The sequence below is a fragment of the Dermacentor albipictus genome, chromosome 1 (assembly GCF_038994185.2).
Source record: "Dermacentor albipictus isolate Rhodes 1998 colony chromosome 1, USDA_Dalb.pri_finalv2, whole genome shotgun sequence".
In the NCBI taxonomy this organism is placed as follows: Eukaryota; Metazoa; Arthropoda; class Arachnida; order Ixodida; family Ixodidae; genus Dermacentor; species Dermacentor albipictus.
The window spans coordinates 316,245,311-316,270,433 of NC_091821.1; the positions used below are offsets into that span (position 1 = coordinate 316,245,311).

General features: G+C 46.1%; 1 protein-coding gene across 2 annotated transcripts; it reads left to right on the forward strand.

Annotated features, from left to right (window-relative positions):
• The first annotated feature begins 214 nt into the window (after positions 1 to 214).
• On the forward strand, positions 215 to 24,879 carry LOC135904306 (cholinesterase-like). Of its 2 annotated transcripts, none has more exons than XM_065434931.1 (10): positions 215 to 383; positions 4,438 to 4,592; positions 4,682 to 5,082; positions 6,419 to 6,552; positions 10,642 to 10,981; positions 12,501 to 12,713; positions 13,245 to 13,437; positions 19,156 to 19,268; positions 21,950 to 22,125; positions 24,205 to 24,879. In XM_065434931.1, exons 1-10 carry the CDS (start codon positions 319 to 321, stop codon positions 24,377 to 24,379), a joined length of 1,965 nt encoding a protein of 654 aa, XP_065291003.1. In that variant the 5' UTR covers positions 215 to 318; the 3' UTR covers positions 24,380 to 24,879. The 2 variants fall into 2 exon arrangements, with proteins under 2 accessions (XP_065291003.1, XP_065291011.1); XM_065434939.1 differs by having other exon boundaries at positions 13,245 to 13,366; positions 24,205 to 24,466.
• The last annotated feature ends 244 nt before the right edge of the window (positions 24,880 to 25,123 follow it).

The window sequence follows — 25,123 nt, forward strand, 5'->3', positions numbered from 1 at the left end:
CCTTTTCTTTATGAAAGAAAATTCCACTCGCTTTCTAGTAAACACGAGGATAGAAGAAGGCGATCGCCGCGCATATATTTACTATTAATTAAATGGGTATAGTACAAATAAATAAATTAATAGGAAGCAAGAAGTTCATATTATGTTTCCACTGAGAACCACGACCGATCCCCCACTCGTGCGGCACGTGCCAAAATATAAAAAAAAGGAGGAGAAGAAGAAGATCGAGCGTGCCGCATGGTTCAGCTCGGGGCGGGGCGTGCAGCGTGGTAAACGCAGCAGCTTGCAGAGATCACGGCCACCGCTCGTCCTCGCTCCATGGACAGGTTCCTGCTGTCCGAGCGGAACACCTACCTCGGAAACACGGGTGCCGAGCGAATAGAGTGAGTTATTGCGACGCTATTACACACGGGTTCCGAATGGGTTGTTCGCAGAGTCTTTCCCCGACTGCTTTCACACTTTCACTATTTCAGATGTTTCAGTGGCTGTCCACTGGAGATACTGTGCCATAGTTTGTTGAGATAACAGTAAAAAGAATAGTCAGAAACAGTCTTTGTTGGCTTGAGCTCCTTGCTGATGCAATTTTCAGTATCAAGCTGTAATTGAGGCTTACAACAAGCAAGCAAGCAGTATACACACAACTCAGAATTGCACGCCTAATTTGTATGTGAATGAATGAATGAAACCACGTTTATTCCACATTAGAATGCGCCGAGGGCGCTGCGGTGGAAAGGGAAGGGGTATTATTGCAAAAGGGGAAGGGTGACGCTACCCTCAGCTATCCTCAGTCCAGGACTCCACCGGCTTCCTATGCCCGCCTGATCTGTGATCTGGCCGAGAAGGGCTGGTTGCGCCTCTCGGTCTTCGCTGGCAAGCGGAGTTTTCCACTGCTCTCGTTGAAAGATATTTCCAGGCAGGGCCGGTTTGTTGATTTTAGGGGGGAGAGGGGGGGGGGGGCGAGATGTGGGCCATAGTGAGCCTGCCTCCTTCCACTCCACGCAAACATATTGGGGTAGTCCGATGGAGACATGGCGTGTAGACGGCGTAGATTACGACACGTGTCTGTCAGGGTTATATACGCAAATGGTGCGAGTCCCGGCCATCCAGATCTGGATGGGGGAGCGCGCATTCCTGTCGCTGGCGACGCTGTTGTTCTAGGATGTCACGCGGTCTGTCGGGAAACTGATATTGGGGATTGGTGTTGAGACGGAGTAGCCGCTCCGTGGTTAAGCTCGCGAGCTGCGCTATCCGCTCTTTCGATACATGCCAGGCCTTCATGGCCCGGGCACCAAATCAGCTAGTGCTGGTGGGCTATCTTATCCCTTAGGATTTTCTGAACTCGCCACTGAACTCTCCCTATCACAAAGAGCCGGTATGCTTCCTGAGAGTCTGCATTACTACCGAGGGTCAGCCTAATATGTTTTTTGGCACAGAAAGCCAGGACAATCGCCATCGTCTGTGTCGTGTCTGGCGCTTGAGTGGTTGCAGTTGCGCAGGTTATGAGACCAGTTCACTGTCCTTACCTACTTCCGCTAGTACGTATCCGTTTTTCTCACAGTATGCTACGTCAACCACTTCGCAATTATTCGCATACTGTTTTGCAGATTCTGGACTCGCGCTTGTCGGCGGGGGCTCATGTTTTTGGGGATGGGAAAAACTGCTATGTTCACCCTCACTTATTTGGTAGTTACGTTAAGTCTTCGTTTGTGTACTGCGGGTTCTGGAGTAGGTCCAGCCTGCTTAATATTGCTCTGCCCCATTGGGAGTTTCTGAGGCGCTTCCACTGCGACATTCACACTGCCACCCGCAACTCAGCAATTATTCAGGCCTACAGCTAGTAGCCTTTCCATGGGTGTTCCATTTGGGAGACCCAGTGCCACCTTGTAGGATGTCCATATCATGGTGTCTACCTGCCGCTACTCATCCTTACTGAGCTCATGCTATGGTAGACTATATGTTAGTCGGCTCACTACGTGGGGCCTGTGCGAGTCTAAGCGTCTCGGTTTCTCCAAAGCCTTTCATATTACCCTATGTATCATACGGAATATGTTTTATTGTTGTTTCTCGTGAGGTCTTGATGGTCTGATCAGCTTTTGACATTGCTCTGTAGCCAAAAGCCGAGAATCCTCGCTTTCTGAACTTCGTTGGTGCTTTGATTACCCAGAAAAATGCCAATGGTCCAGTTACTTTTGTATCTCCGTCCATGTAGCCTTATAAGCTCAGATTTGTCTGTGGCGCATTCCATGCCACTGCTCCGGGCGAAATCCGAGATTAGCTCTGCTGCCTTTGCAGTGTTTGTTCTTTTTGGCCGAGGGAGCCGGATGTTATCCACAGCGTAATGTCATCGACGTATATAGCACACCCTAGGCTGGGTATCTGATCTAAAACTTTAGCGAGTTTCCTAATACCTATGTTGAATAGAAAGGGTGATAGTATTGCGCCTTGCGGTGTGCCTTTGTTCGGCATGTCGACTGTGGCCTATCTCGTCTGACCAAGACCGATGGTGGCTGCGCAATTGGTTAGAAATGACTTGACATAGTTTTACATCTTCATGCCACAGCCAATCTCGTTTAATTCAGATAGGACGGTGTCATGAGCCATTGTGTCAAAAGTGCTTTTGAGATCTGGTGACAGCGCTAGGTGCTCTCCTCCTTGAGTTTTGTTCTTTATGACCTCTTCCTTTACTAAGAGGAAAACATTTTAGGTGAACGGGCCCTCTCTGAAACCAAACATGTACGGTGTTCGTTCATGTGAACGCTTAGTTGCGAACGTATTTTTTCGCAGAGTTTTCCCATACATGGCGTTAGAGATAGTGGTCGCTGTGACTGAAGGGTAGGCGCTTTGCCTGGTTTCGGAATTAGGATTATTTTAGCTTCCTCCCAGCTCTGTGAGACTGCGCCGAACTCCCAAACTTTTTTATTAAAGAAATTGGTGCGTTGGTCTAAGAGTTCATCGACCATGTTTGTCAGGATAGCTTTTGTTAATTAATCCGGTCCCGGAGCCGTATTCCGTTTCGTTGCTTGCGCTGCCGCGAAACGCCCCGCCTTCGTTATTGATGCATCTAACTTTTGGTTTTCTCGTCCGTTATATTCGTGGTTGCACGGAGGGATCTTCTCGTTTTCTAGATATCGCTTAATTAGTGCTTTGAAGAGCTCCTGGTCCGTTCCTGCGAAATCACTGCTAAGTTTCTGAAGGGTGTGGTTGGTAGCCATCTTGGTCCCATTTGGTTATAGCATGCTGCGCCGTATAGTCCAGGTCTTAGACGAATTTGCTGTCTCTAAAGGAGTCGCAAAAACGAACCAAGCTGTCCGCCTCGAGCTTCCACGCATACCAATTGGCTTGCTCTAAATTGACCGCTATTCAGTTCAAGAATGCCCCTACCTCGTTACCATACTAGTGTAAAATGACCTTTGGTAGTCGTGCCTGTCAGGACACTGTTCAAAGGGTATTATTATGTCATTAACCACAAAATGCGACATCTGTACTCTCATGTATGCGGTATTTATGTCCTCGATACGGAGTTTACAATGTATTTCTATGCCCCCTGCCAAAGTCTGAGAAGATGCTTCTATGCATTATGGCTGCTCGTTAACTGTGTTGTTAGTATTACATCATATATAATTGGTCGAAATTTGAACATGCCTCGGTAACTTTGCGCTTATTTTTGGTTTCCTGTCATTCTGGAGGATATGACGTGCGTGCCGCTTACAGTGTTTATATAATGAAGGTGTAAGAAAGAATAAGCATGAATAGAGTACCCGATTAAAACAGCTTGGACGTGTATGCACAAACATTTGTTCCCGTCTGTAGCACCGTTATTCATTAAATGATCTTCAGTTTGCTTTGAAGACAAAGTACTCGTCAACACGTCATGATGTGCACTGATCATCGCAGCCACATGGTTTCAATTAAGTCAATCTTAGTCGCGGTCGTACGAGCAGTTGGTGCCATCGCGATGGTAAGCTTTAATGTATCGTTGACGCTTGAATTATGAGAGCGTAAACTTTATTTTCAAATCAATAAGATTTGAGTCCGGCGTCCTTTTAGTGGGTCAGGGCACCCGCCGCGGACGCGTTTCCGAGACCTTGTCTCGAAGCGGTTTCCTCGGCTCGCTGGACGGCCCAGAGTTGGGCTGTCATGCAACAGGTGGCAAAATAAAGAAAAAAAGAAGTGATTTAATTGCACTGCCAGGGTGTCTTGATCAATTTGTCTTTTTAGAGCCACTCTGTATCAAACGTATGTCAAAACTATACAAAAAGGTACTTTAACTTCTTGCTCTTTAGTTCTCAAATGTTCTTACTGTTAAAGTCATGAAACTTAACTAATCAAGTATCCGCTACCTGGAAATGACGGAAGGCACGCATAGTACTCTAGGTGCATAAAAAACACGAGCTGTCTGGCGGTATCCATTGTGAAGTGTGTGCATTGCGACCGCAGCAAGCTGCTGAAGCTGTTGCCGATCGTGACGCTGGTGGTGACGCTGGTGACGTTCGTTGCGTTCGTGGTGGCGTACAAGAACCGGCAGGAGCGACCCGCCTACGTGGTTCAGACGCACGAATCGCAGATCGAAGGCAGGGCCGTCATGGTCGAAGGTAAGCCGGCGCACGGGACACCACTGTAGCATCCCAGCACCGTGATGCTGTGGGACGCACGCGCGACATAAATTTGCACCTTCGCTCAGGTGTCCAGGTCGTGGAGTTCCTGGGCATACCGTTCGCCGAAAGCACGGCCGGCTCGAGTCGCTTCCGCAGGCCAGTGGCGCGCTCGTTGCCCCGCAGGCTGAGCGCTCGCCGGTGGGGCCCCCCGTGCATACAGCGGAAGGACGGCGGCTCCTCGACCAATTTCTCTTCGACTACGGCGACGTACGAAGAGACGGCGACGACCGCGAGTGGCCGGGATCAACCAACGTCCGATGCCCAGCCCACTTCGTTGCCGTCTGTGGCCGCCGCCGTCGTCTCGGAAACGGGAGGAGAGGATTTTCGCGGTACCAGCGGAGTCACACCGCCAGCACCTGGAGTGTTGGACGCCCGCGAACAGCCTTCGGAGGACTGCCTGCATCTCAACATCTGGGTTCCCCACACGGTGAGGACTTTACACACCTAACCATGTTAATTGAGCTGTTATAATTGACGATCAAATACACTGCAAAACATGACGAGAAAGTTTTTTTCCTGAATAGAAACGAAATTTTCAATGCGACATCGATGTTTTGGGCGAGATATAAAAAATGGCGTGCGCGTACGAGCCTAATAAAGGCTGCGCTAGCACAGCATGCAAGGTATGTGCATCCTTCAGCGCAAATATAATTCAGATATGAAGCGCGCGTCTACTAATTAAGCCGCCTTCATTTCGTAACCGAAAAAAAGAAAAAGAAAAAAAAACAACAACTTATAGTTCAATCTTCTGGGAGGGTATCCTTTTTAAGGTTAGATAGCCTATCTCCTTTAAACAAGCCAGGAGCCGTAGTATGATTATTAACGCCCGACTTGGAGCCCCGTGCTGCACAGTTTTGTTGATTCATTCAGGTAAGGGGGCACTGCCCATTCGTGGGTGACAAAACGTGCAGACCTAGCTTCATTACCCTGTCTACGGCCAAGGTCGGTCAGTTGCGTGTATGGAGCTTTCGCGAATTGAGCTTACATAACACTCAATAATTATATAACTAAATAGAACATCCGATTCTAGTGAGTGTTACAAAACTGCCCAAAGCAGAAATTCTAAAATAGTTCTATGGTCTAAGCTGCTATAGGCAACTGTGGTGAGTCTACTTTAGGATCCTGCATTGCGTAGCTGCCCTTGAAGAAATTGGGGCTGGAGTTAGTTGTAGAGGAGTGCGTGGCGTCGTCAAGCGCAGTTCATTAACCGATATCGGAGGCAATAAAACGGGCAACTGCCACTGATGCGGTGACTCGTTATTGCACTTGAACAGGCTCAATGACCTGCGATAAACCGGGCTCCGGGAGGGGAATGCCTCTGTGAAGCCGCGAAGAAGAAAACGGCCACAATATCTCATATGTGTAGTATATGTTCTGGCGCAATCGCTGAGGGAATTTCGACTTTGCTAGCATTGATATTGATCAGAGAGAAATTATCACAACAAAAACAAAGAGAAGAACGCAAACAAAGGAGCACCTACAGAATGCACGAACGCGCACTGCAGAATATATAAAAGTAGAAATGTAAAAATTACAAACGGAAGCTACCTAAAGACGTAAGAATTTATTTAAGGGACAAATATAACGATGCAACAGCGTCCACGAACGTCGCAAGTGCCCGAACACAGGGTGAATTGTGCACCTCGACACCATAGGCGAATTCTTTTTCTAACTTGACTGAGACCACTAAGACTCAGTCCCGCAGCGAGTAGCTTCGCTGCTATGTAATATGATATGCCGTTGGCGAATCCTATGCTGCGCAGGAGTCTGGCAACTCCAGCACGTCGTCAGACTCGGGCGAGGTGAAGCAGCGCGGGCCCAAGAGACCTGTGATCGTCTTCTTCCATGGCGGTGGCTTCCAGGAGGGGTCCAACAGCGATCCCAGATACGATGGCAGGTAACTCGTGTGCCAGCGCAACAGTTGCACCAGAAGCGAAAGTTTAGTTATTTGTTTGTTTGTTTGCGTGCTTGTTTGCGTCCCGCCTGCAAATATTAATACGCCAGACATCCTGAACAGGGCAACAACGATGAACAGACAGGGAGCGTAGCAGACGCGACCACCGTGTTTCCTGCATCCGTCACCTTCATTGAGAAAGGGTGTCAATAATATATATATATATATATATTAGTGCTGAGACGTAGAAGGGCAGAAAGTTCGAAGCTGTCAAAAGGCGAGAGAAGAGCGCTCACTTATTGTTTGCTTATGGAAGAGTGATGAAAGGGCCAGTTAATGTGCAATCAACCCTTTTCCTTGCTCTGTGTACTGGAAGACACTAGCAGAGACATAGGCATTGCTCACACATGCATGCACACGCAGCACACACTAATAGAAAATAGCGAGCAGAAATGTGAAAACACGACTGCGTGAACTATATAGTTCACGCAGTCGCAATGCACCCTTGGGTTCGTTTAAAAATGTGCTTTGATCTGACAATAAACCAGTTGGTAGTTTGCGCTCCCTCGTGTCCCTTCGTCTCTTCTTTATAACCAGTGTTAGTTTCGTTCCTGTTGGTGTCTCCCAGTACATAGCGCAACGAAAATGAACATTGTTTGCTTACTTTACATTTCACATATGCTAAAGAAGACACCAGTTTTTCTGTGCATGGGAACTTGTGCGAAGAGCAGCGGCCACTTCAAGGTGAGCAAATTATCGCGCGAACCAAAGGATTCACATAGCGTTCCCAGTGCTGTGAGGTCGGTCTGGCCTGATTTCTATGTACACAGCATGTGCTCCGAGCAGGACTGAGGTTACATTTGATTACAGGGTCATGAAGGTTGATGTCAGGAACACAAATTTCAGTTTTTAATTGGATTGAATACTGGAGTTTTAAGTGCCAAAACCAGAATTTTATTATGAGTCACCCTGTAGTGGGAGGGCGGGGGGGGGGGGGGGGACTTTAACGTGTTCTAAATTCACGGGACACGGGCGTTCATGCATTTCGCCTCCATCGAAATGCGGCTGCCCCGGCCGAAATGCGATCCTGCGACCTCGTGCTTAGCAGCGCAACACCATAGTCGTTGAGCAATGGCAGCAGGTATCCAAAATTTGTAACTCGCTTCCGTTATTGTCGGCGCGTGCCGCTACTTGACAACGGCAAGTATACATTGAGGTATAGTACACAGCGCATGAGAAACGTGTATGCAAACTAGACTTGTAGAATATACTGTCCAATCAATCAATCAATCAATCAATCAATCAATCAATCAATCAATCAATCAATCAATCAATCAATCAATCAATCAATCAATCAATCGATCGATCGATCGATCGATTGATTGATTGATTGATTGGACAGTATATTCTACAAGTCTAGTTTGCATACACGTTTCTCATGCGCTGTGTACTATACCTCAATGTATACTTGCCGTTGTCAAGTAGCGGCACGCGCCGACAATAACGGAAGCGAGTTACAAATTTTGGATACCTGCTGCCATTGCTCAACGACTATGGTGTTGCGCTGCTAAGCACGAGGTCGCAGGATCGCATTTCGGCCGGGGCAGCCGCATTTCGATGGAGGCGAAATGCATGAACGCCCGTGTCCCGTGAATTTAGAACACGTTAAAGTCCCCCCCCGCCCTCCCACTACAGGGTGACTCATATTGATTGATCATATTGTCACGTGGTAGTGACGGTAAAGAGAGAACACAGTAGCAGTACTGTGAAAGACAAAACTAGCTTTTATTGGGCGAACCTGTGCCCATAAAACAGGCTACACTTAAAGCACAACGATAGCGGCGAACACAGTCGGCGATCGTCGAAAATCTGATCAGCGGGTCAAGCGCGTCGGCTTTTATAGATCAGTCGTCGAATGTTCCAGATTAACGGATGGGACCCGCGTGTCTTCCACAAAGTTCTACACTATTCGTGTCACGCGATGAAATCTGATACCACAAGGTTCGGCGACAACAGACACGCGGATAGTAGCGTCGATAACTTTCCAGAAACGTCGGATACATGCAGGCGCGTCCCTCGCTCTGCGATTACAGTTGTTAAGCGGCGAAACGTAGTTGCCCGATAAAGATAAGTACACGTGTCAATATGATCAATCAATCAATCAATCAATCAATCAATCAATCAATCAATCAATCAATCAATCAATCAATCAATCAATCAATCAATCAATCAATCAATCAATCAATCAATCAATCAATCAATGACTGAATGAACGAATGAATGAATGAATGAATGAATGAATGAATGAATGAATCTTTGTTTTATAGTGTACACTTAGTCGTCTGCTATGTGCCGCTACATCTGGGAGATGCAGCGAGTTCCAAAACGCCGGATTTTTTTTTACACATGACTGCCTTCGACGTGACATTGTAGCCCCTGTCTTCAAGTGACCACGTGACATGACGTCATGACACATGCTCTTCCCGGGAAATTTATTTCGGGTGCTCTGAGGTGTAACAGTATTTTTTCTAGGATTTCGAGATCCAGGACTACCTTTCAACGCAAAAAAAACTAAATAAAAAAATACCATGTCGGCACTCTTTTAGTCGAACTCGGTTAAACCTAAAATGACCACCTTCAAATTGTGCACGTGTGTAATGCAGAAAAGGAGTGCCCTGGCGGCGCTGCGTTGGTGGAGGTGGCTCTTAATGGGCGAGGTTTTACAAATTCAGAGCCGAAGGGATGCGTGTTGAGCCCAGAAGTCGCTGCATTTGCATCGCGGAAAGCTCCTGCTGGCAGGCCGTTGTCCTGCCTAAGTTGACAAGCGGCTTTGCGGATTCAAATTTCAGGACGTCCTCTGCACCTGCTGAGTTGGCGCAACCGCTGCTCTCCTTCCATCTTTTGCAATGACCACCACGAACCCGTGGACTGTGTGCTCTCGCTTACGACACCCAACTCGTTGGGTCGGTGTTCCAGGTCACCGATTCGGCCTATTTCCTAGACATGGCACGGTCAACAAACTACGCGTAAGGTCGGAAAACTTTCTGTGCGGTATGCTTGCAATGGTAAGCTGTCAGGCGGATGGGGCCAGACGGGCTTTCTGACCTATGCGACGCTCCTTGAAGGCAGGTCGCGTACCGGTGCTTCGGACAGGCAATCGCATGGCTGCACTGCTCCCCTTTATGGAATATAGTGAAGCATGGCTATGTTGACAAGCCAGCTCGGCCGACTGATTTTTAAAGTTTGTGTTTCTAGCATAACAGCGTGGTTATCCTTCCAGAACATGCATCCTGTAAAATGCTTTCAGGGGCGTTGTAATGCAGGAATCCCTTTCGTTCAATTAAATAGGTTTTTTTATCGTCCATCGTTCACAACTAACCAGTTCTATTAGTAACGTGAGCTACGAAACGTAAGCTCAGAACACTGGCAAAGGCTAGTATGAATAACATTGGAATCACATTTTCCGATTATTCCGCACTAGCAAAGGCTGTTACGCATGTGCAACGCTATTGCTGCACAGGAAAAGTACCTTGGTACACTTTACAGGCGTTAGTTACGGTGGCCTACTGCACTTAATATTGCCGCATTGACTGTCGTACGGAGAGCGACCGCAATGATTAGCGATAACTGACCAGAACATATGTTCTCTGGCACTATCAACTGCCCGACTAATAATGAAATTTAGATGACGCAGCCTGTCGGAATCTTGGTGGGGAATGACCGCACTTCATTTCCTGCTGTTCTGGTGCTGCTGCTTTCATACGAATCATCTCGTTATTCTTCGCCAATCTGGGATTCCCGGAACGCTGGAGGAGGAGATAACATTCTTCCGGCCTTTAGTGCAGAAACCATTCCTCCTCCGTGCATCACTAGCATGAAAAAGCTTCATACGGCTCGCGACAAGACAAATCATCAGTGAAGAGTGAGTTAGGCGAGTCATTCCCGCCACTGGCGTGTCACCGTCATTTGCTGCTGACGACGGCACGAGCTTGTACTTGGCACTCGCGATTTGAGAACACTAGAGAAAGATCTCGCGCCAGCGGAGAAGAGGCAGCTCGCACAGATGACGGGCCCATTTTGTGACACGCGCAGGTACCTATCGGCGCTTGGAGGCGTGGTAGTGGTGGTTCCCAATTACCGTGTCGGTCCCCTCGCCTTCATCGGCTCCGATGACGGCAACGACGAAGATGAGCCTGGGAACCTGGCATTGCTGGACCAGCGGATGGCGCTGGAATGGGTGCGCTCGTACATCGACGACTTCCATGGCGACCCCGGCTGTATTGTGGTCGCCGGAGCCGGCTCCGGGGCCTCGTCGCTGGCGCTGCACCTCGTGAGCCCCGAGGCGCAGGGGACACTGATGGACCTGCGCCGCTTCGTTCTGCACAGCGGCTCGGCCTTCGGCCCTTACGCTGATCACAGCGGGCCTAGACAGGTAGCCCACTCCCCCACCTCTTCTTGCAGACGCAATGTCGGCCTTTTTTACTCAGTCGAACACTTTTTAATATCGTAGGGAGGGGCTGGAAAACTGTTTATTTTCGTATCGCATGACTGATGACGTCATTGCATTGAAGGTTAATGATGACTGCTCATTGTAAAGTGTGGCTTGTTCTGTAGGTTACAGTAGATGAATAGTTTAGGTTGGTTGAAATCAACTGTTGACTCGTTTGTATGACCCTGCTGACGGATATTAATCCAGTGAGGTGTGCTGTTCCCCTGGCATTCATACTGCAAATTTTCTCACGTCACGTTTATAATACATTACGAAGAGGTGTATTTTTTTGTGTGTGTGTCCGCGCAGTATCCTACGCTTCCCGAAGTGTCCTTAACTTGAAGCACATATAGCTAGAAAAAGACGCTGCCTGGCCTACGATGGGGCAGCCCTAATAGAAACTTTGCATTAATTGTGATAAGTCGGAGCAAGTTGACCTGCGTATGCAGATACAAAGTATATGTTGGAATCCATGTGAAGCGGAGATTTAGTGATGCGGTGAAAATATACATTAAAGTGCGGTGCTTACAGTTATGCGCGCGCGTGTGTGTGTATGTTCCTTCTAACGAGTACTTCCATGTAATGTTTAATTCATGCACCGGCAGTAGTAGAAAACTGTAATACCATGCAATACCTCTGTTTATGCACTACACCATTCAGAAGCAATGCGCAAATGTAAACACAAAATAAGGCGGACGCACAATGTCACACATCGACGCAGCGATGTCATGAGGACGAAGGCTATGTATGGTGCCTGTCGAAGGAAGAATGTTGATGAGGGGGCGCATGCATAGAGAAAAACAAGACTTACGTAAACACATTTAAGGCTTCTATACCGCTTCTGTCACACAGTGCGAAAACTTTCACGCTTGGCGTCACTTTCGCTGTCTGCGATGAGCAGGCACTCATGGTGCATCGCTTTTGTCTCGACGAAGCAATACGACTGACGGAGCTTTGCGGTGTGTACTTTTACTTTTGCCCCCTTCGATCGCAAAGGCGGGTCCTGCACTTTTCGTGGTTGTGCTTTTAGGCTCACATAATCTGCATGTGAATTGTCTTAAGCGGGATTGGACAACGTCATCTGCGGGAATTCGAGGCAACTAACTGAGTGTGGAGAGGAATCGAGAACACGACAAATGTAAAAAGACGGTCAAGTCTCTTAATGCATTGGTTATTCGCTCGCCCTTGCACGCCGATGCTGCCCTCCTCCCGATGCCTTTAAAGCTGCGAATATCCTCTATAACTTCTTTTATTCCTAGCGTTTTTAAAGGAGGATGTTCATTAAGATGCATCCTGCAGCCGCTGGCGTGATATAGATTTTCGTGTTCGCTGTGTCATAGGGTCCCTTTCTAGGGACAGTTTTGTCGTATCATACGCGCTGTGCGTCACCGGCGTAAGTGTCGCGAATTGTGCGCGCCCGTGCAGTCACTCTCCAACCGCTGCCTTGCCCTGTGTCGCGCAGTCTACGCAGAACCTGGTCCCCGTGGCACGCAGCGTGGGCTGCACCGGGAGCGGCACGGCTGACATCATTCGCTGCCTGCGCACAGTGTCGGCCGACGCGCTCGCGAGGCTCGAGCCTGGACCGGGCGGGCCCTTCGAGCCCACGTTCGAGAGTCAGTACCTGCCGGACACGCCGTCCGGCCTGCTCCTCAAGATACCCCCTTTCCGGAAGCAGGCACGTGGCGCCGCTGCGTTTGCCTCCGCGCGTGACTGCGCTGACTTTGGAAACCGCGATGTGGAGCCTCTTTGTGTATATAGCGGAGACGGTTTTTAGTGGGAAGGATGCTCTCTGTTAAGCATGCGCCACGGGTGCAGAGCACAACGCAAGAATGCAGGAATCAATATCAAGATTTGATATGCTTACATTTGTTTCGTTTTTGCTGCTTGAAGATGCGCTCTGCATGTGTTTACGAAATGTTACCCGCTTTAACATATATTTTTAGTGTTTCCTATACATTTACATTTCGCAGTAAAAAGAACATTTTTAAGAGATTCGACCAATGCTTAACCTCAATGTGTCGCTTAGTGTAGCCATTAGATTGAAGCCCCTGAAGTGCTGCGGAGCTTGCCCCTGTGTGCGACGTAACTGAACGGAAATAATTTGGGACCATTCGCGCTGCACGAGGTCACCGACCGCCTAGTCTTCGGCACTGTCTTTCGCAAATCTAAGGCAATTGGCTTCAGCTTCTATCGTGCCGACTTCCAGGTTCTCATGGGCAACGTGGCGGACGAGGGCCTCCAGGCGTTCAGTGCCTTCAACGAAACCCTGCCCGCGGGGCTTTCTCCGGAATCTGCGCTGCACGAATTCCTGCCCCAGGAGCTCGCAAAGTATGGCGTGCACGACGAGGCCAAAGCGTTGCTGCGCGTCTACCTCAATGACACCGCAGGTGTCGCCGCCGGTAAACCACCCCGAACATCTACGCCATGCTATGCGCGTCGCGCCACCCAAAGCTTACTATTAATATTACTAGAAGGAAATCGTGAGAATTATGGGTGGCTGCTAACTTTTTTTGTGATTAGGCTCCCATTCATTGGCAAAGCACACTGCTGATTCTTTATTATTTCCTTATTTTTCAGCCGCGATTCACGTTAGTAGAAATGTAGCGCAAGGACGCCACCACAATGAAGTGTGCTCATGCACACATCACAGGCGCATGTGACCTACTTTCTGTGTTTCTGCGAGAGTGTTCTGAACTGGGCTGATTGGTTTATAAGGTAATCGAACAGGGCTCCAGACAGGACGAAGTGAAGACGTCCGTCGTCTTTGGTTCTGACTGAAGCGTTGTTCGGTTACTTTTTGAGTCTTCTTTCATAGTGGCCTGTGCCCGTTGCGCTATACTATGTCCTTCAGAAAACTTCAACTATCCAGAAATAAGTGAGACAGCGAGAGTCGTAGGACGTTTCTTTCGATGAGCTGCGTTTTTTATATGAAGAAAAGAATAAACCACGTACTTTGTGAGTGTCCAAAATTCAGATGACACTGGGGCAGCAAAGCTCCCTATAGGTGAATTTTTATATATTATTTGTTCTATTCTGGATGCGGTATACGATGCAGAAGTTAGGTGCAAAAAGGGGGAATAATCATTGCCACGCAACAAAGTTGCGATGATGAATTAACTTCAAATAGCCTAAATAAGAATTTATAACGTTGCTCAAGCGAAAAATGAGAAGCTGACAAATCTGTGTATTTCCAATCAGTAATACTGAATAAAAAAACTGACGCTATTCGTGCCTTCATCTAAATACACGCGCGTCACGAGCCTCATTAAAGGCAAGTCATAGCCTGGCAAAATGGTAATGAAAAATGCACTGCTGGCAGCATAACTCTAATCGCCAGCAGCAATTTATCAGGCAGCCAGCTGTGTTTAAAATTGTGGTCAACCAGGGCGCCGGCAAAATTGAGGAGAGGAACAGAAATGCATTTTTCAACAATTGCAAAAGGAAACTACAGAAAACAAGTATGCCAAAGTCAAGTAAGTCTTCAAAATACTTTCCTACAAAAGTTATAAAAGGGAACTCTGGGGATATCGACTGCGGAAGCTGCAAGCGTGACGGTTCAGTCAGCATGACTATGACGCGTAGTGCGTGGATTTGCCTAAACTTCGTCCTTTTGGCTTCAGACAGTTTTGTTAGTTGGCAAATTACATATTTTGAATGAAATATTCAGTTATAAGTGCAAAAATTTGCAATGATTGCGCATGTGGGCAGAGAATAATTGGCTCGCCGTGCTTGGAAAACTACGAGTGCTTAGAAATTTGGAAATTTAAAGCGTTATGAATAGTGTCAGAAGAACATTTGAAGCCATAAGCATGAACAGACAAATCCGTGTAGTTACTGTCATTTCCATGGCAGAGAAAACAATCGCAGCTTCAGAGTTTACCATACTAAGCAACTGAACACAGCATAGTGAGTAATATGCACATAAAAAAGTTATGACAGGTTGTACAACCTGAAGGCAACATAATGTACCACCGTGCTATATTCGAGGCTACGATTTGGCGCCAACTACAAAAATCAGCACGCTCGATAAAAGATAAATCCCAGTAAGAAGTTTACTTGAATAGTCTGGACACGAGTTCGAGTGGGCTCGTCAGGAGCACCGCCTGCTTGTACAGGCAGAAAACGTTAATTTTAAATGGTTAACGAGAAATCAAAACTAAAGATCAGTTTTGATAAACGATGCTTTTGGCTCCTAACCTTCCTAACAGATACAATTTGTTTTAGATCACCAAGATAGGTTGAAGCAAGATTAACAAAAGTTTCCGGAATAGCATCATTCAACGTTTCATTAGTAAAAAATAACTATGGTTGACGTTATAAAAAGGTATTTTTACATTTAGAAGACGACAGCATAAGTAAATCTTGGTTAAATAAAATATAATAAATTCAAAAATTCATCAGAGGAACCTACGGGCGTTTATCATGTAAGAAGCCGTTGTATTGGAAGGAAAATGCTGTGAGCATTTAAAAGCGAAGTCTTGTGGAATAAATCTTTTTCTAATATATGAAATACACATGGTTACATTATTGTGTGACGATCACTTTCAACCATCTATACTTTGCATCTCGTAAGAAAGTCGTAAGCCACCCTGAAAATCCCGCTTCATTTCCTCTTTTTCTTTTTTTGAGAGGGGGGGGGGGGGTTATCGCTCAGAATAATGCGATTTAAGAACGCCAGCAAAACATTTCTATTCATTTCAAATTTCTAAGCCGTTCCTGAACAGAAATTGTGTCGACGTGCTTCTTGGTTGGATACTAGACTAAAAATAGTTGAGCCGAGTTCAATCTAAAGAAAAAAGAAAAGGCAGCTGGACACACAAAAGCAAGATAAGTGCAAACAAACTGTAGTAATCAATATATCAACATTGGACGGGCGTGGAAAGAACGGGTTGAATTTGTCTGAGATGCATCAGCTCGAGAAAAATATAAAAAAAAATTATTGCTATTGCATTTAGTAGTAACATCATTAAAATGATTAGGTGGTCGTTTTTTTATTTTTTAGTTTGCTGCCTCTTAGCGTGCCAGAAAAGCACTCTGAAATATTGCGGCATTGTTCTCTGCTCCTTAGTTTTGCTTCATGATGAGATTGACAAGCAAAAGCGCACACAATGCGTTTTACACATCAGAAGATCTCCCTGCTCAATGATTGTTGCGCGATGAGGGGCGACCGCGTGACTCATTGTCTTCGCGGGGCTGGTTCCATTGATTCATTAAAATTAAATGCTGGCGTTTCACTCATCAAAACCAAGACGCGATTATGAGGCACGTCTTAGACTACGTAGGGTGCAAGCACGTGCGCGCAACACAGGGTACACGGGCGCTTTTGCATTTCGTCGCCATCGAAAAGCGGCTGCCGCGGCCCGGATTCAATTCCTCGTCATCGGGCTTCGCAGCTTTCATTGCTTGTGGCTGAAGTGTTTGTCGGCACTTCGGCTTCAGCAGATCTACAGGCGGCAAAGTCCTATCTCCACCAGCGCCTGTGGATCAGCGCGCAGTTGTTGAATGTCAGCGCGAACGTGCGCTCTCTCCTGTCTTGAATAGCGCACAAGTGGTGAGGTTGAGACACTGTACAATATATTGTAAAATTGTACTGTACACGGTATGCCCATACAACGCGGTTTACTACGTATACTGTGGTGAACAAAGGCTCGGATACAATATATGTCGCGAACTGTTTTCTTATCTTTTTTTTTTCGTCGCAGCCTAAGCACGCAGGCTGAAATCGTGTGCATATGTGTGCCTGCTCGACAAAGGTATTGCATTGAGACAATTCCACGTTGCACGGTAGTGGTAGATTTTTTTTTGTCGGTGCTGTGGTTTCTAGAGTTTTGCTCCCGACTGTACTTATTTGAGTAAAACGAAATACGTGTTCTCACTGCTTAAAATACAGTACTTTAGTGAAACAACCTTGCTTATTCTGGAACACAATGATACTTCTTCAAATAAAGAGCGATAGCCAACTGCCATATTACTGACCTGACTCATTTCCAAAGCCATAAGCCCATCGTCGGACGTCATTCCGTTTCATTTTTTTTCTTTCCTCGGTTCAAACCTAGCGAGCCTCAGCCGCAACGCTCTGGCGTTAGCACGTTCACGCGTCGCGCTGTTGACCCAGCGTGGCACAAGCAGCACTAGGTTCTCTATCGTGGTCGCCCCACGACCGGAAAGCAGGCGATGCAGAAAAAAAGTAAGGAGAGCGGGAAAAAGCTGTTCGCGAGGACAGCGTTGCCCTCGCGTTTCGCCCTGCGCCCTCGACAGGGTGCGTGCGCCTGAACAGCCATTAGAACTGCGCAGCATTTCTCCGCGTCTGTCACGAGTACTTCCCCGAAGTAACGTCAACAAGTGCTCCCCCCAGAAAAAAAAAGAAAATAAAAGGGAGGTTACCGTTCCAAGAATGAACCAGCATCAACTGACCCAAATTTCTTACGTCTGCCAGAAGCGCAAAGCCTTGTCACAGCCTATGATCGCCGTTCTCGCTGCGCATTCCAATGACAACCTAAGCGCACCAAGCCCGCTCCAGCGTGGCAGAGTTGGAGATAAGACTCGTATAAAATGTGACCTCGTGCTACCGCATCAAAGCGTGTATGTGTATTTTGCGCACATGGCACCGCTGCAATATTCCGCAAGATCCACAATTTGCTAGTGCACGTGCAACTCTACTCCATCTGGAATTTGTTTTTTTAAATACTTTTTCTGGTGCGCAACTTACTCAACATACTGGCTGCAACTGAAAAGAGGGACGTTGGAGTTGATTTAGGCATAACGAAGGTTTTCGTAATATTACAGTAAGGTTCTGCGTGAGCGGTAGTTCAGGCATGCTTCACTGAAATGCCACATGCATTTATTTTAATGATCAAGGCAGGTTGGTTTTTCACAATACTTTAATATGTTCTTATAGGTTAAGATAATTTGTTGCCGGGCCCATTAGCTGATTTAGAAGGATATAATGCTTAATGGCGCAGTCTTGAACAAACACGAAGCAAAAAAGACAGGTCGCGCTCTGTAATTACAGCTATTCTGTTTCTTGAATGGAAGCTAGCGAATATTCACGACATTTCGCGCACATACTCATACAGATCATTAGCATCATTGCGAAGTGTGACATAGATATAGAAATCTGAAATTCGCTTCCTAGGAGTCATATGCAACTGTCAGTAGCCGTGCCTCTTAAAGACTTCAATAATTGCCTATACCGCTAGAAAGCTACAGAATGTCATTTATATAAACTATATTTTGTACATTTTCCTTAGTTTATTTACAATTTTACATGTGCCCAGTGGGCAATGATGGTGAACTATTAAGAACTGTCATGTATTGAATGGCGATACACTTAATATGAAACTCGTTCAGGACAAGTACGACATTTCACCGCATATGAAAGACAAATGTCGAATAATAGAACGTAGTACTGGGCTAGCTGGCTCATACATCCACGTTTCAACAAGCGCACATCTTGGACGGAAGAAAAGAAGCAAGACGCTTGCCTGCCTTCCTCTAACTACGCTCTTGTCTTGTGCCTGTCACATTTTGTCCCTTCCAAGGCGTGAGCTTGGTTAATCTGCAACTAAAAGACGAATGCTATGGTCGAAGTTAGGCGAGTACCATTACGTGGATGTCACAGCTCCACAGATAAACTAGGTTCTCAGATCGTGCAGTCGTGCGGACAATGCAACCAGAAAATTTAGCCACTGTGTAGGTAAAAAAAAGAAGAAACAAATAAACAAAGGTTTGAAAGGAGAAGGAGGAACATAATCAAATATCGTGTAATAAATGACACCAATCCAGTCGATACCAGTCGACTGGTGCAATATTACCGAGACGCAGTATCGTCCCCAAATTGGTATTAACAGCCTACAGAAGCTTGATGTGGGCGAGTTGGTGTAACATACTTGAAGAAAAAAAAATCAGCGCTGCAAAGACGCGGTCTAAAAGAACATGTACGATGGACAGGTGCTACATCCGTCGTACATGTTGTTCTTTTAGTCCGCGTCTTTTTAGCTCTGTTTTTTTTTTTCTTGAAGTAACAGCTTACCACTCGCTAAATAAATCTGAGCACAATGTTCGAAGTTGTGAAAGGATGCGCTCCTTGAGTGATGTTCAGAACCTTTTCGTTTCAGGGTTGACGTGGGACGAGACACAGAGCGTAGTCTCTCACCTGCTGGGCGACCTACTTTATGTGTGTCCTACCGTTTACCTGGCACAGTACTTGAGCAGGGGATCCGAGAACCAGGTAAATCATGCAACGAGCGCTAATCATCACGCACACACACAGACGCACAAACACGCACGCATGCGCACGCACAGCGATTAAGAGGTCCGACAGTGGAGCCCACAAAGAGGCAATACCATGAATGTCCACGACATAGACGCTAACGCCACATCCCTTTCCCTTGTAAAGCGCGCTCTGCCTCTATCTAAATCACTCAGTGGCAAAGCGAACCTTTTGTTAAAGCTTTTTGAATAAATTAATGTAGTAGATATATTTTATCCGTAATCGTTGTTGATATTTCGACATTTCCTCCATTACAGTTAGTGGAACAGCGAAGCCTTCATCCTTTAAAATATGAATAACATCTTTTAATTTAATATTAAAAATAAAGTCTTTGCTTTTAGGATCACAGAGGTGGTGACAGACACTTCGTCAAGGTTTATACTACCTGCAAATATAAACACGTTAAGGGTCCCGTGTCGCCTAAAATCCGATGTCGGCGCCTTGCGTCGGACGTCGTTCTTCGAAAAATGGTTCCGCACCCCAACCACGCAGGCTCGTCGCGTGGCGCATAGGCGTTACTGAAGTGATTGAATTCCTCAAAATAAGATGCGTAAGTAAAAATGTAACGTACAATCTAAACACAACCTGCAGACATGATAGCATCGTATTGTAATTTGAATATACGGGAAACCGTAATTCTAAAACATAAACCCCATTTCCAGCGTTTCTACCATTCATAGAGCGGCGCACTGCGCTTTTTTACTTGCAACAACGGCATCCAGATGGCACTCGCCTCCACGAATCTGCGGCCCGCGCTAGAGGCTGCGTTTCTACCAAAATACTTGAATGCTCGCCTTCGTGCATAGCGTTCGCCGCCATTACGGCTGCATGAGCTGAAGTTGCCGGGAAGCATGAGAAGCAGACGGGGATCTTTGAGCGCTGTTGCGTTTCACTCTTAAAGGCGAAGCTTAAAGGTCCTCCAAGTTTTGGAACTGTGCCGATTTTTACACCTTTAACCATCCATACCATTGAACGTAACATAGTAAACCTGTAATAGCGCTTTTTTTAAACACCATCTAGAACTGCTCAACACAGATTTGGATAAATATCTTAGGCAGGCGTTTCAGAGTGTTTGCCTCTGCCCCGAGCCAACTGTCACTAGTTCAGAAGGGTGCTATGATGACCTGTCATTTCCTTCAATAATGTGGTTATCGAATGCAATAGCATCTGATAAGAAAATTTGGTAGTTTATATTGTAATATGAGAGAAAGGGACCTCGCTCGGTTACTTACAGTACATCTACCGACAACCGTAACGATCCCGCAGCGCATTGTAATAGCACGACACAGTACTAGCCAATCTACATCTGCGGCAGCCGGCCAGACGAATGTAGCTAATGCCCGAGAGGCTTTGGTAATAAGGTCAGGATACCCTCGTGTGGGGCTCAGATAAAAAAAATAAGGAGACAGAAAAGATAGATATGCACAGCAGTAGCCAGCACCAAAGACACGTTAGCTGTGGTTTCCTCGAAAAGGAGATCGGCAAAATAGAAGAAAAACCACCACAGTTTCTTCTTTTTTTTTTAAAGCTTTGTCTGTGCACTTGCGCGCAGCGGTCGCACTGGACGTGACCGCTGAGCGAAAGTATGCGCTCGGTGGAGGCGCTAAAAAGACAAACCACCATTCGCTTCTCGCTCTTCGTCCGTAAAACCCTGCTCGACGCGGTTTCTCGTGCTGCGTAGGGTTCAACTCCGCAGTGTCGTGCCTCTTTCTTTGGCCGTGAAGGGTAGTTTTGGACGCTGGCTGAGAGTGGTGCTCCTTTATCGGCTTTCGCTGACGTTTTCCAAATCTGCAGAGGTCCGGTTGTACCAAGCACGAGACGGCGGGTTGTGGCACAGGTCACAGCAGCCGCATTCTGATGTAGGCTGAATGCAAAAGCTCTAGCCAGTCACATATGACGAATTCCAAATGACACCGACGTCGAGTGTCACTCACTCAATGTGACACTAAATTTACCCATATGAGGTGACTGATGCCGCCAAAATGAACTTATACATTAGGGAGACCAAAAATGAACTGAAATAAATCATTAAAAAACATACTTTGCGAAGAAGTCGAACAGGGAAGTGAGATAAGATTGACTACTGACTGCCATATGAGTCAAGCGCAGCGTCATCTTGTGATATTGGCACAAGCGATGGTTGACTGCATGTTCACTTTAGTGTAGCCGTATTATGAAGATCTTAGCTCACTTTATCAATGATTTTTGCCAGAGCTGAAGGCGACAGTTCTTGACAAGCTGAGCTTTATATTTTTTGATAGAACTGAAGTGCCGAAAAGATGCGGACAGCAAAATAAATGCAAGGACACAGACAGCCCTGTGCTTGTCCTTCCTGTGTTGTTGTCCGCATCCACGTAGTGCTTAATTTCCAGAGAATTTTGAACGATCAAGCCCAACAAGGAACAATTCTGAATCTGGGCTAGTTACTAACCTTGACACTGTCTTTATTTATAGCGCTGTTGTTGCAGTATATCCCTTATAAGCGATCAGGTATGTGTTTTACAGACATATTACATGATATTGACCTGATTACTGTATACCTCAAGAACAATATCAATATTGTTTTTGTGCCACACTAACGTGGAACTATTTGTGAGGCTGTTTTACTCAGAGAATTCTAATCAAGCCTACCTGCGCAGGTGTACACGTTTCGAATGAACCATCGGCCATCGTACGGCACTGCCGAAACTATGATTCGGTACGAAGACGTGGACCTTGTGTTCGGCCGACCCTTGCGGGAGCAAGGCGCCACGGATGCCGAAAAAAGCCTCAGCCGCGACATAATTCGAGCTTGGAGCAATTTCGCAAAGTTCGGGTGAGCCAGCCTCTCAAGCATGAGAAATGGCATCGTTACTGTACATCACTCTTGATAACGTTCTTGTGCAACATAAGCAAGAGTGACGTATGATTCACGTAATGTATAGCAAAAAAAAAGTTAATACGACATAAAGGAAATGGGTAGTGTACCCTTATAAGTAACTCCAAATGGTGTACGAAGTTAAATATCATAACAGGAGCAAGCTAGGGCCAGCAAAAAAATTAAAAAGAATATCAGGACCGAATGAACTAATGTACAGCTTTTAACATATATTTATACGTTATATGCCTTGGCGTAGCTAAATGGCTGTGGCCCGGTGAACGTATTCTCTCGGTAAGGTTTTCAGTAAAGCATTTCGCATCACCAAGGCGAAGTGCTGTGACGCTATATGGAGGCATCTTTCGTTGGTCTAAGCAGCATCGGAATAGTTAGCTTATCTAAAGAACACCAACAATATTTCACTCATATTTTGTAATGTAGTTGTCATTTGACTGAGCGAGTACCAATGTTGCCATTTATTTTTTCCGACCGGTGCGACAAATAATGCCTCAGTGAAAGAGCCATTATTTTGTCACCTTCTTCACCAGGACAGTCGGATTTCTCCAAGACGATAATTGCTTTTCGGAGTACTGACTTTGAACCTAGAATCTTCTTTCAAATTTGTGTTGCATTTAATTAAAGACACCGTCGTTCGTTGAATAGCAGCGTTTCTAGTGCCACTACGAAGACTTCAAGTCTAGAAGTGTGAGCATCTCAAGTGAGGGCGTGATGGATCGTTTAACTGCATGGCAACCTTGGCTACGTCATTCAGTGCAGTCAAACCGCTGAATGACACAGACGACTTGGTGGAAATTTTGCTAGGCGTAAGAATGATGATGGCCGCTAGATCAAAACGCACAAGATTTTTGGCCGTTCTTGATACTTGTGCATTGTTCTGCAGACTATAGTTACTAACTGGAGGAGTATGACCATGCTTTTCACATTAAGAGGCAATGCATACCACGGTGTTCTAGTGGCTATGACGAGTTGCTGCTTGTCCCGATGTCGCAGATTAGATAACCGGTCGCGACGGCCGCATTTCGATGGGGCAAAACGCTAGTGTACTTATAGTTAGGTGCATGTTAAAGAACTCCAGGTGGTCGAATTAAGTACTGAGCTCTCCAATACGGCGTCCATGATCATTGCCACAGTGTCACCTTAGGACATTAAGGCCTATGAATAAGGAAGATTGAGATGCCATAATGGCCTATTTCGCCAAGTTCGTCATTGGCTTAGAAGTGCGAACGGTTCATTCGTTTTACCTATTAAGTTCACGAAATTTCAAATGCGCTTCGCTCTAGCATTTCTGTTTTGTGTTTTATCACTGAGAAGTTTGCATTGGGAGCTATTTACGTTACTGTAGCGCTGACGCGTTCGGGGTCGAAGAGATGATACAAAGGTCGCATTTTTTGCGTGTCAAAAAGGATAAACACGCACAACGTACTCCTCAGCCTGTCTTCTTCAAAATCTGTCTCGATTATTCTCATTAATTACGAGAGAGAAAGGGGGAGAGGGGATGACATCTATGAAAGAAAGAGCCATAGGGTAAAATAGTTTGCTTTTTTTTAGGGTGTTGCTGGTGACCTCAGATGTGAGATGTGAAGCTGAGATGTGACCTACATAAGTGGACTCTTGGGGAAAATAAATCTAATGGGAAAAAACAACGGGAAATTCCAAGATGGATGTTGAAGACTTCTTACTACTTTGACTTTTCTTCTGACGACATGAACTCTAGTAATTTATAATTTAAAAAAATTATATGTCACGGCAAATAAAGAAAAATGTGAAGCCGTAAACTTCTGTAGTAACTCATCAGTCAGACAAAAAAAGATATTAAAGAAGAAACACCTGCGAGTACACAAGAATTACTGTCCCAATACGACTTCGTAACTGCCACGGTTTGCGAATGAGATTGGGAAGTTTTGGCTTTGTAACCCTACAATAAATTATTACTTTTGCCTGTATACGAACGCCGAGTTAGTTTCTAAACTGCACAGCTTAATGTGGCGTTTGTATTACTAATTTGGTGTTTTGTAGAGTCCTCCCTCTGGTGAACGATAGTTCGTCGGGGTCTACCATCGAGTGGCCGGCTCATTCGGAGAGCGAAGAAGCCACGGTCGACATCAGCACCGCCGGATTCAGCCTGGTTCCCGACGAGCACCGGGGCCACTGTTTGCAGCTGCAGGCTCTGGCTGCCGACGACGTTGTGTGAAAACGCCATTCGGCCTCGACCACAAATGGCCGGCTTACCGCGAAACTTCGCTTCGACGAGGCAGCACGTCTCGAAAAAAAAAAGAAAGCATAGAAAGAACCAAGTGGAGCGGATGGCGTAGCAGCCGCCAATGCAGGCGCCTCGGGCTTGTTTCGTTCTGTTCTCGCAACAGACCCGTTTTGCATACGAATATGACGAAAGGCTGTTTGGACTTTCTTCTAAAAAGTAAAGGCGGAATCCAACGCCGCACACGACACGAGCGCCCTCGCCCGGCTCTCTGGTGTGACACACGCAGTTTTTGCAATCAATACTGCTATGTGCACTGCTGTACGCTTGGTTTCGCGCTCTAAATTTGATTTCGGCATTACCTGACGCGGTACCTGAATTAACAAGCCGTAAATAATTTTGTTGCCTTTCATGGCTGCTATTTATTTCTTGTTTTCTTGGCTGCCATATTTGCTTGCAGCGGCACTTTTAATAAAGGTATATTGTGAAAAATTTATTAGTGTGCAAAATAACTAGCGACATAGGACTAGCTTTGAAATGGATTAATCTTTTCTTGCACTTACGTTCTCGCGTGAGTTCTAATATATACTCTTATAATATATGGGTTAAGCGTTCAATAAAGACAGACTCATGTTCTGAAATCTTCATTTCTGAAAATTATTCATCGTCACTTTCATTTCTTTCTATATGCTCCCCAGTAAATGAAATGCACGTGTCCCAACATTTATACCACCCCTG

Bases quoted from the DNA above. Each gene is read 5' to 3' on its own strand.
- LOC135904306 (XM_065434931.1), top strand. From the start codon at position 319: ATGGACAGGTTCCTGCTGTCCGAGCGGAACACCTACCTCGGAAACACG. The intron at 10,982-12,500 runs GTAGCCCACTCC...TGTGTCGCGCAG, and splicing joins ATCACAGCGGGCCTAGACAG to TCTACGCAGAACCTGGTCCC. The intron at 22,126-24,204 runs GTGAGCCAGCCT...GGTGTTTTGTAG, and splicing joins AGCAATTTCGCAAAGTTCGG to AGTCCTCCCTCTGGTGAACG.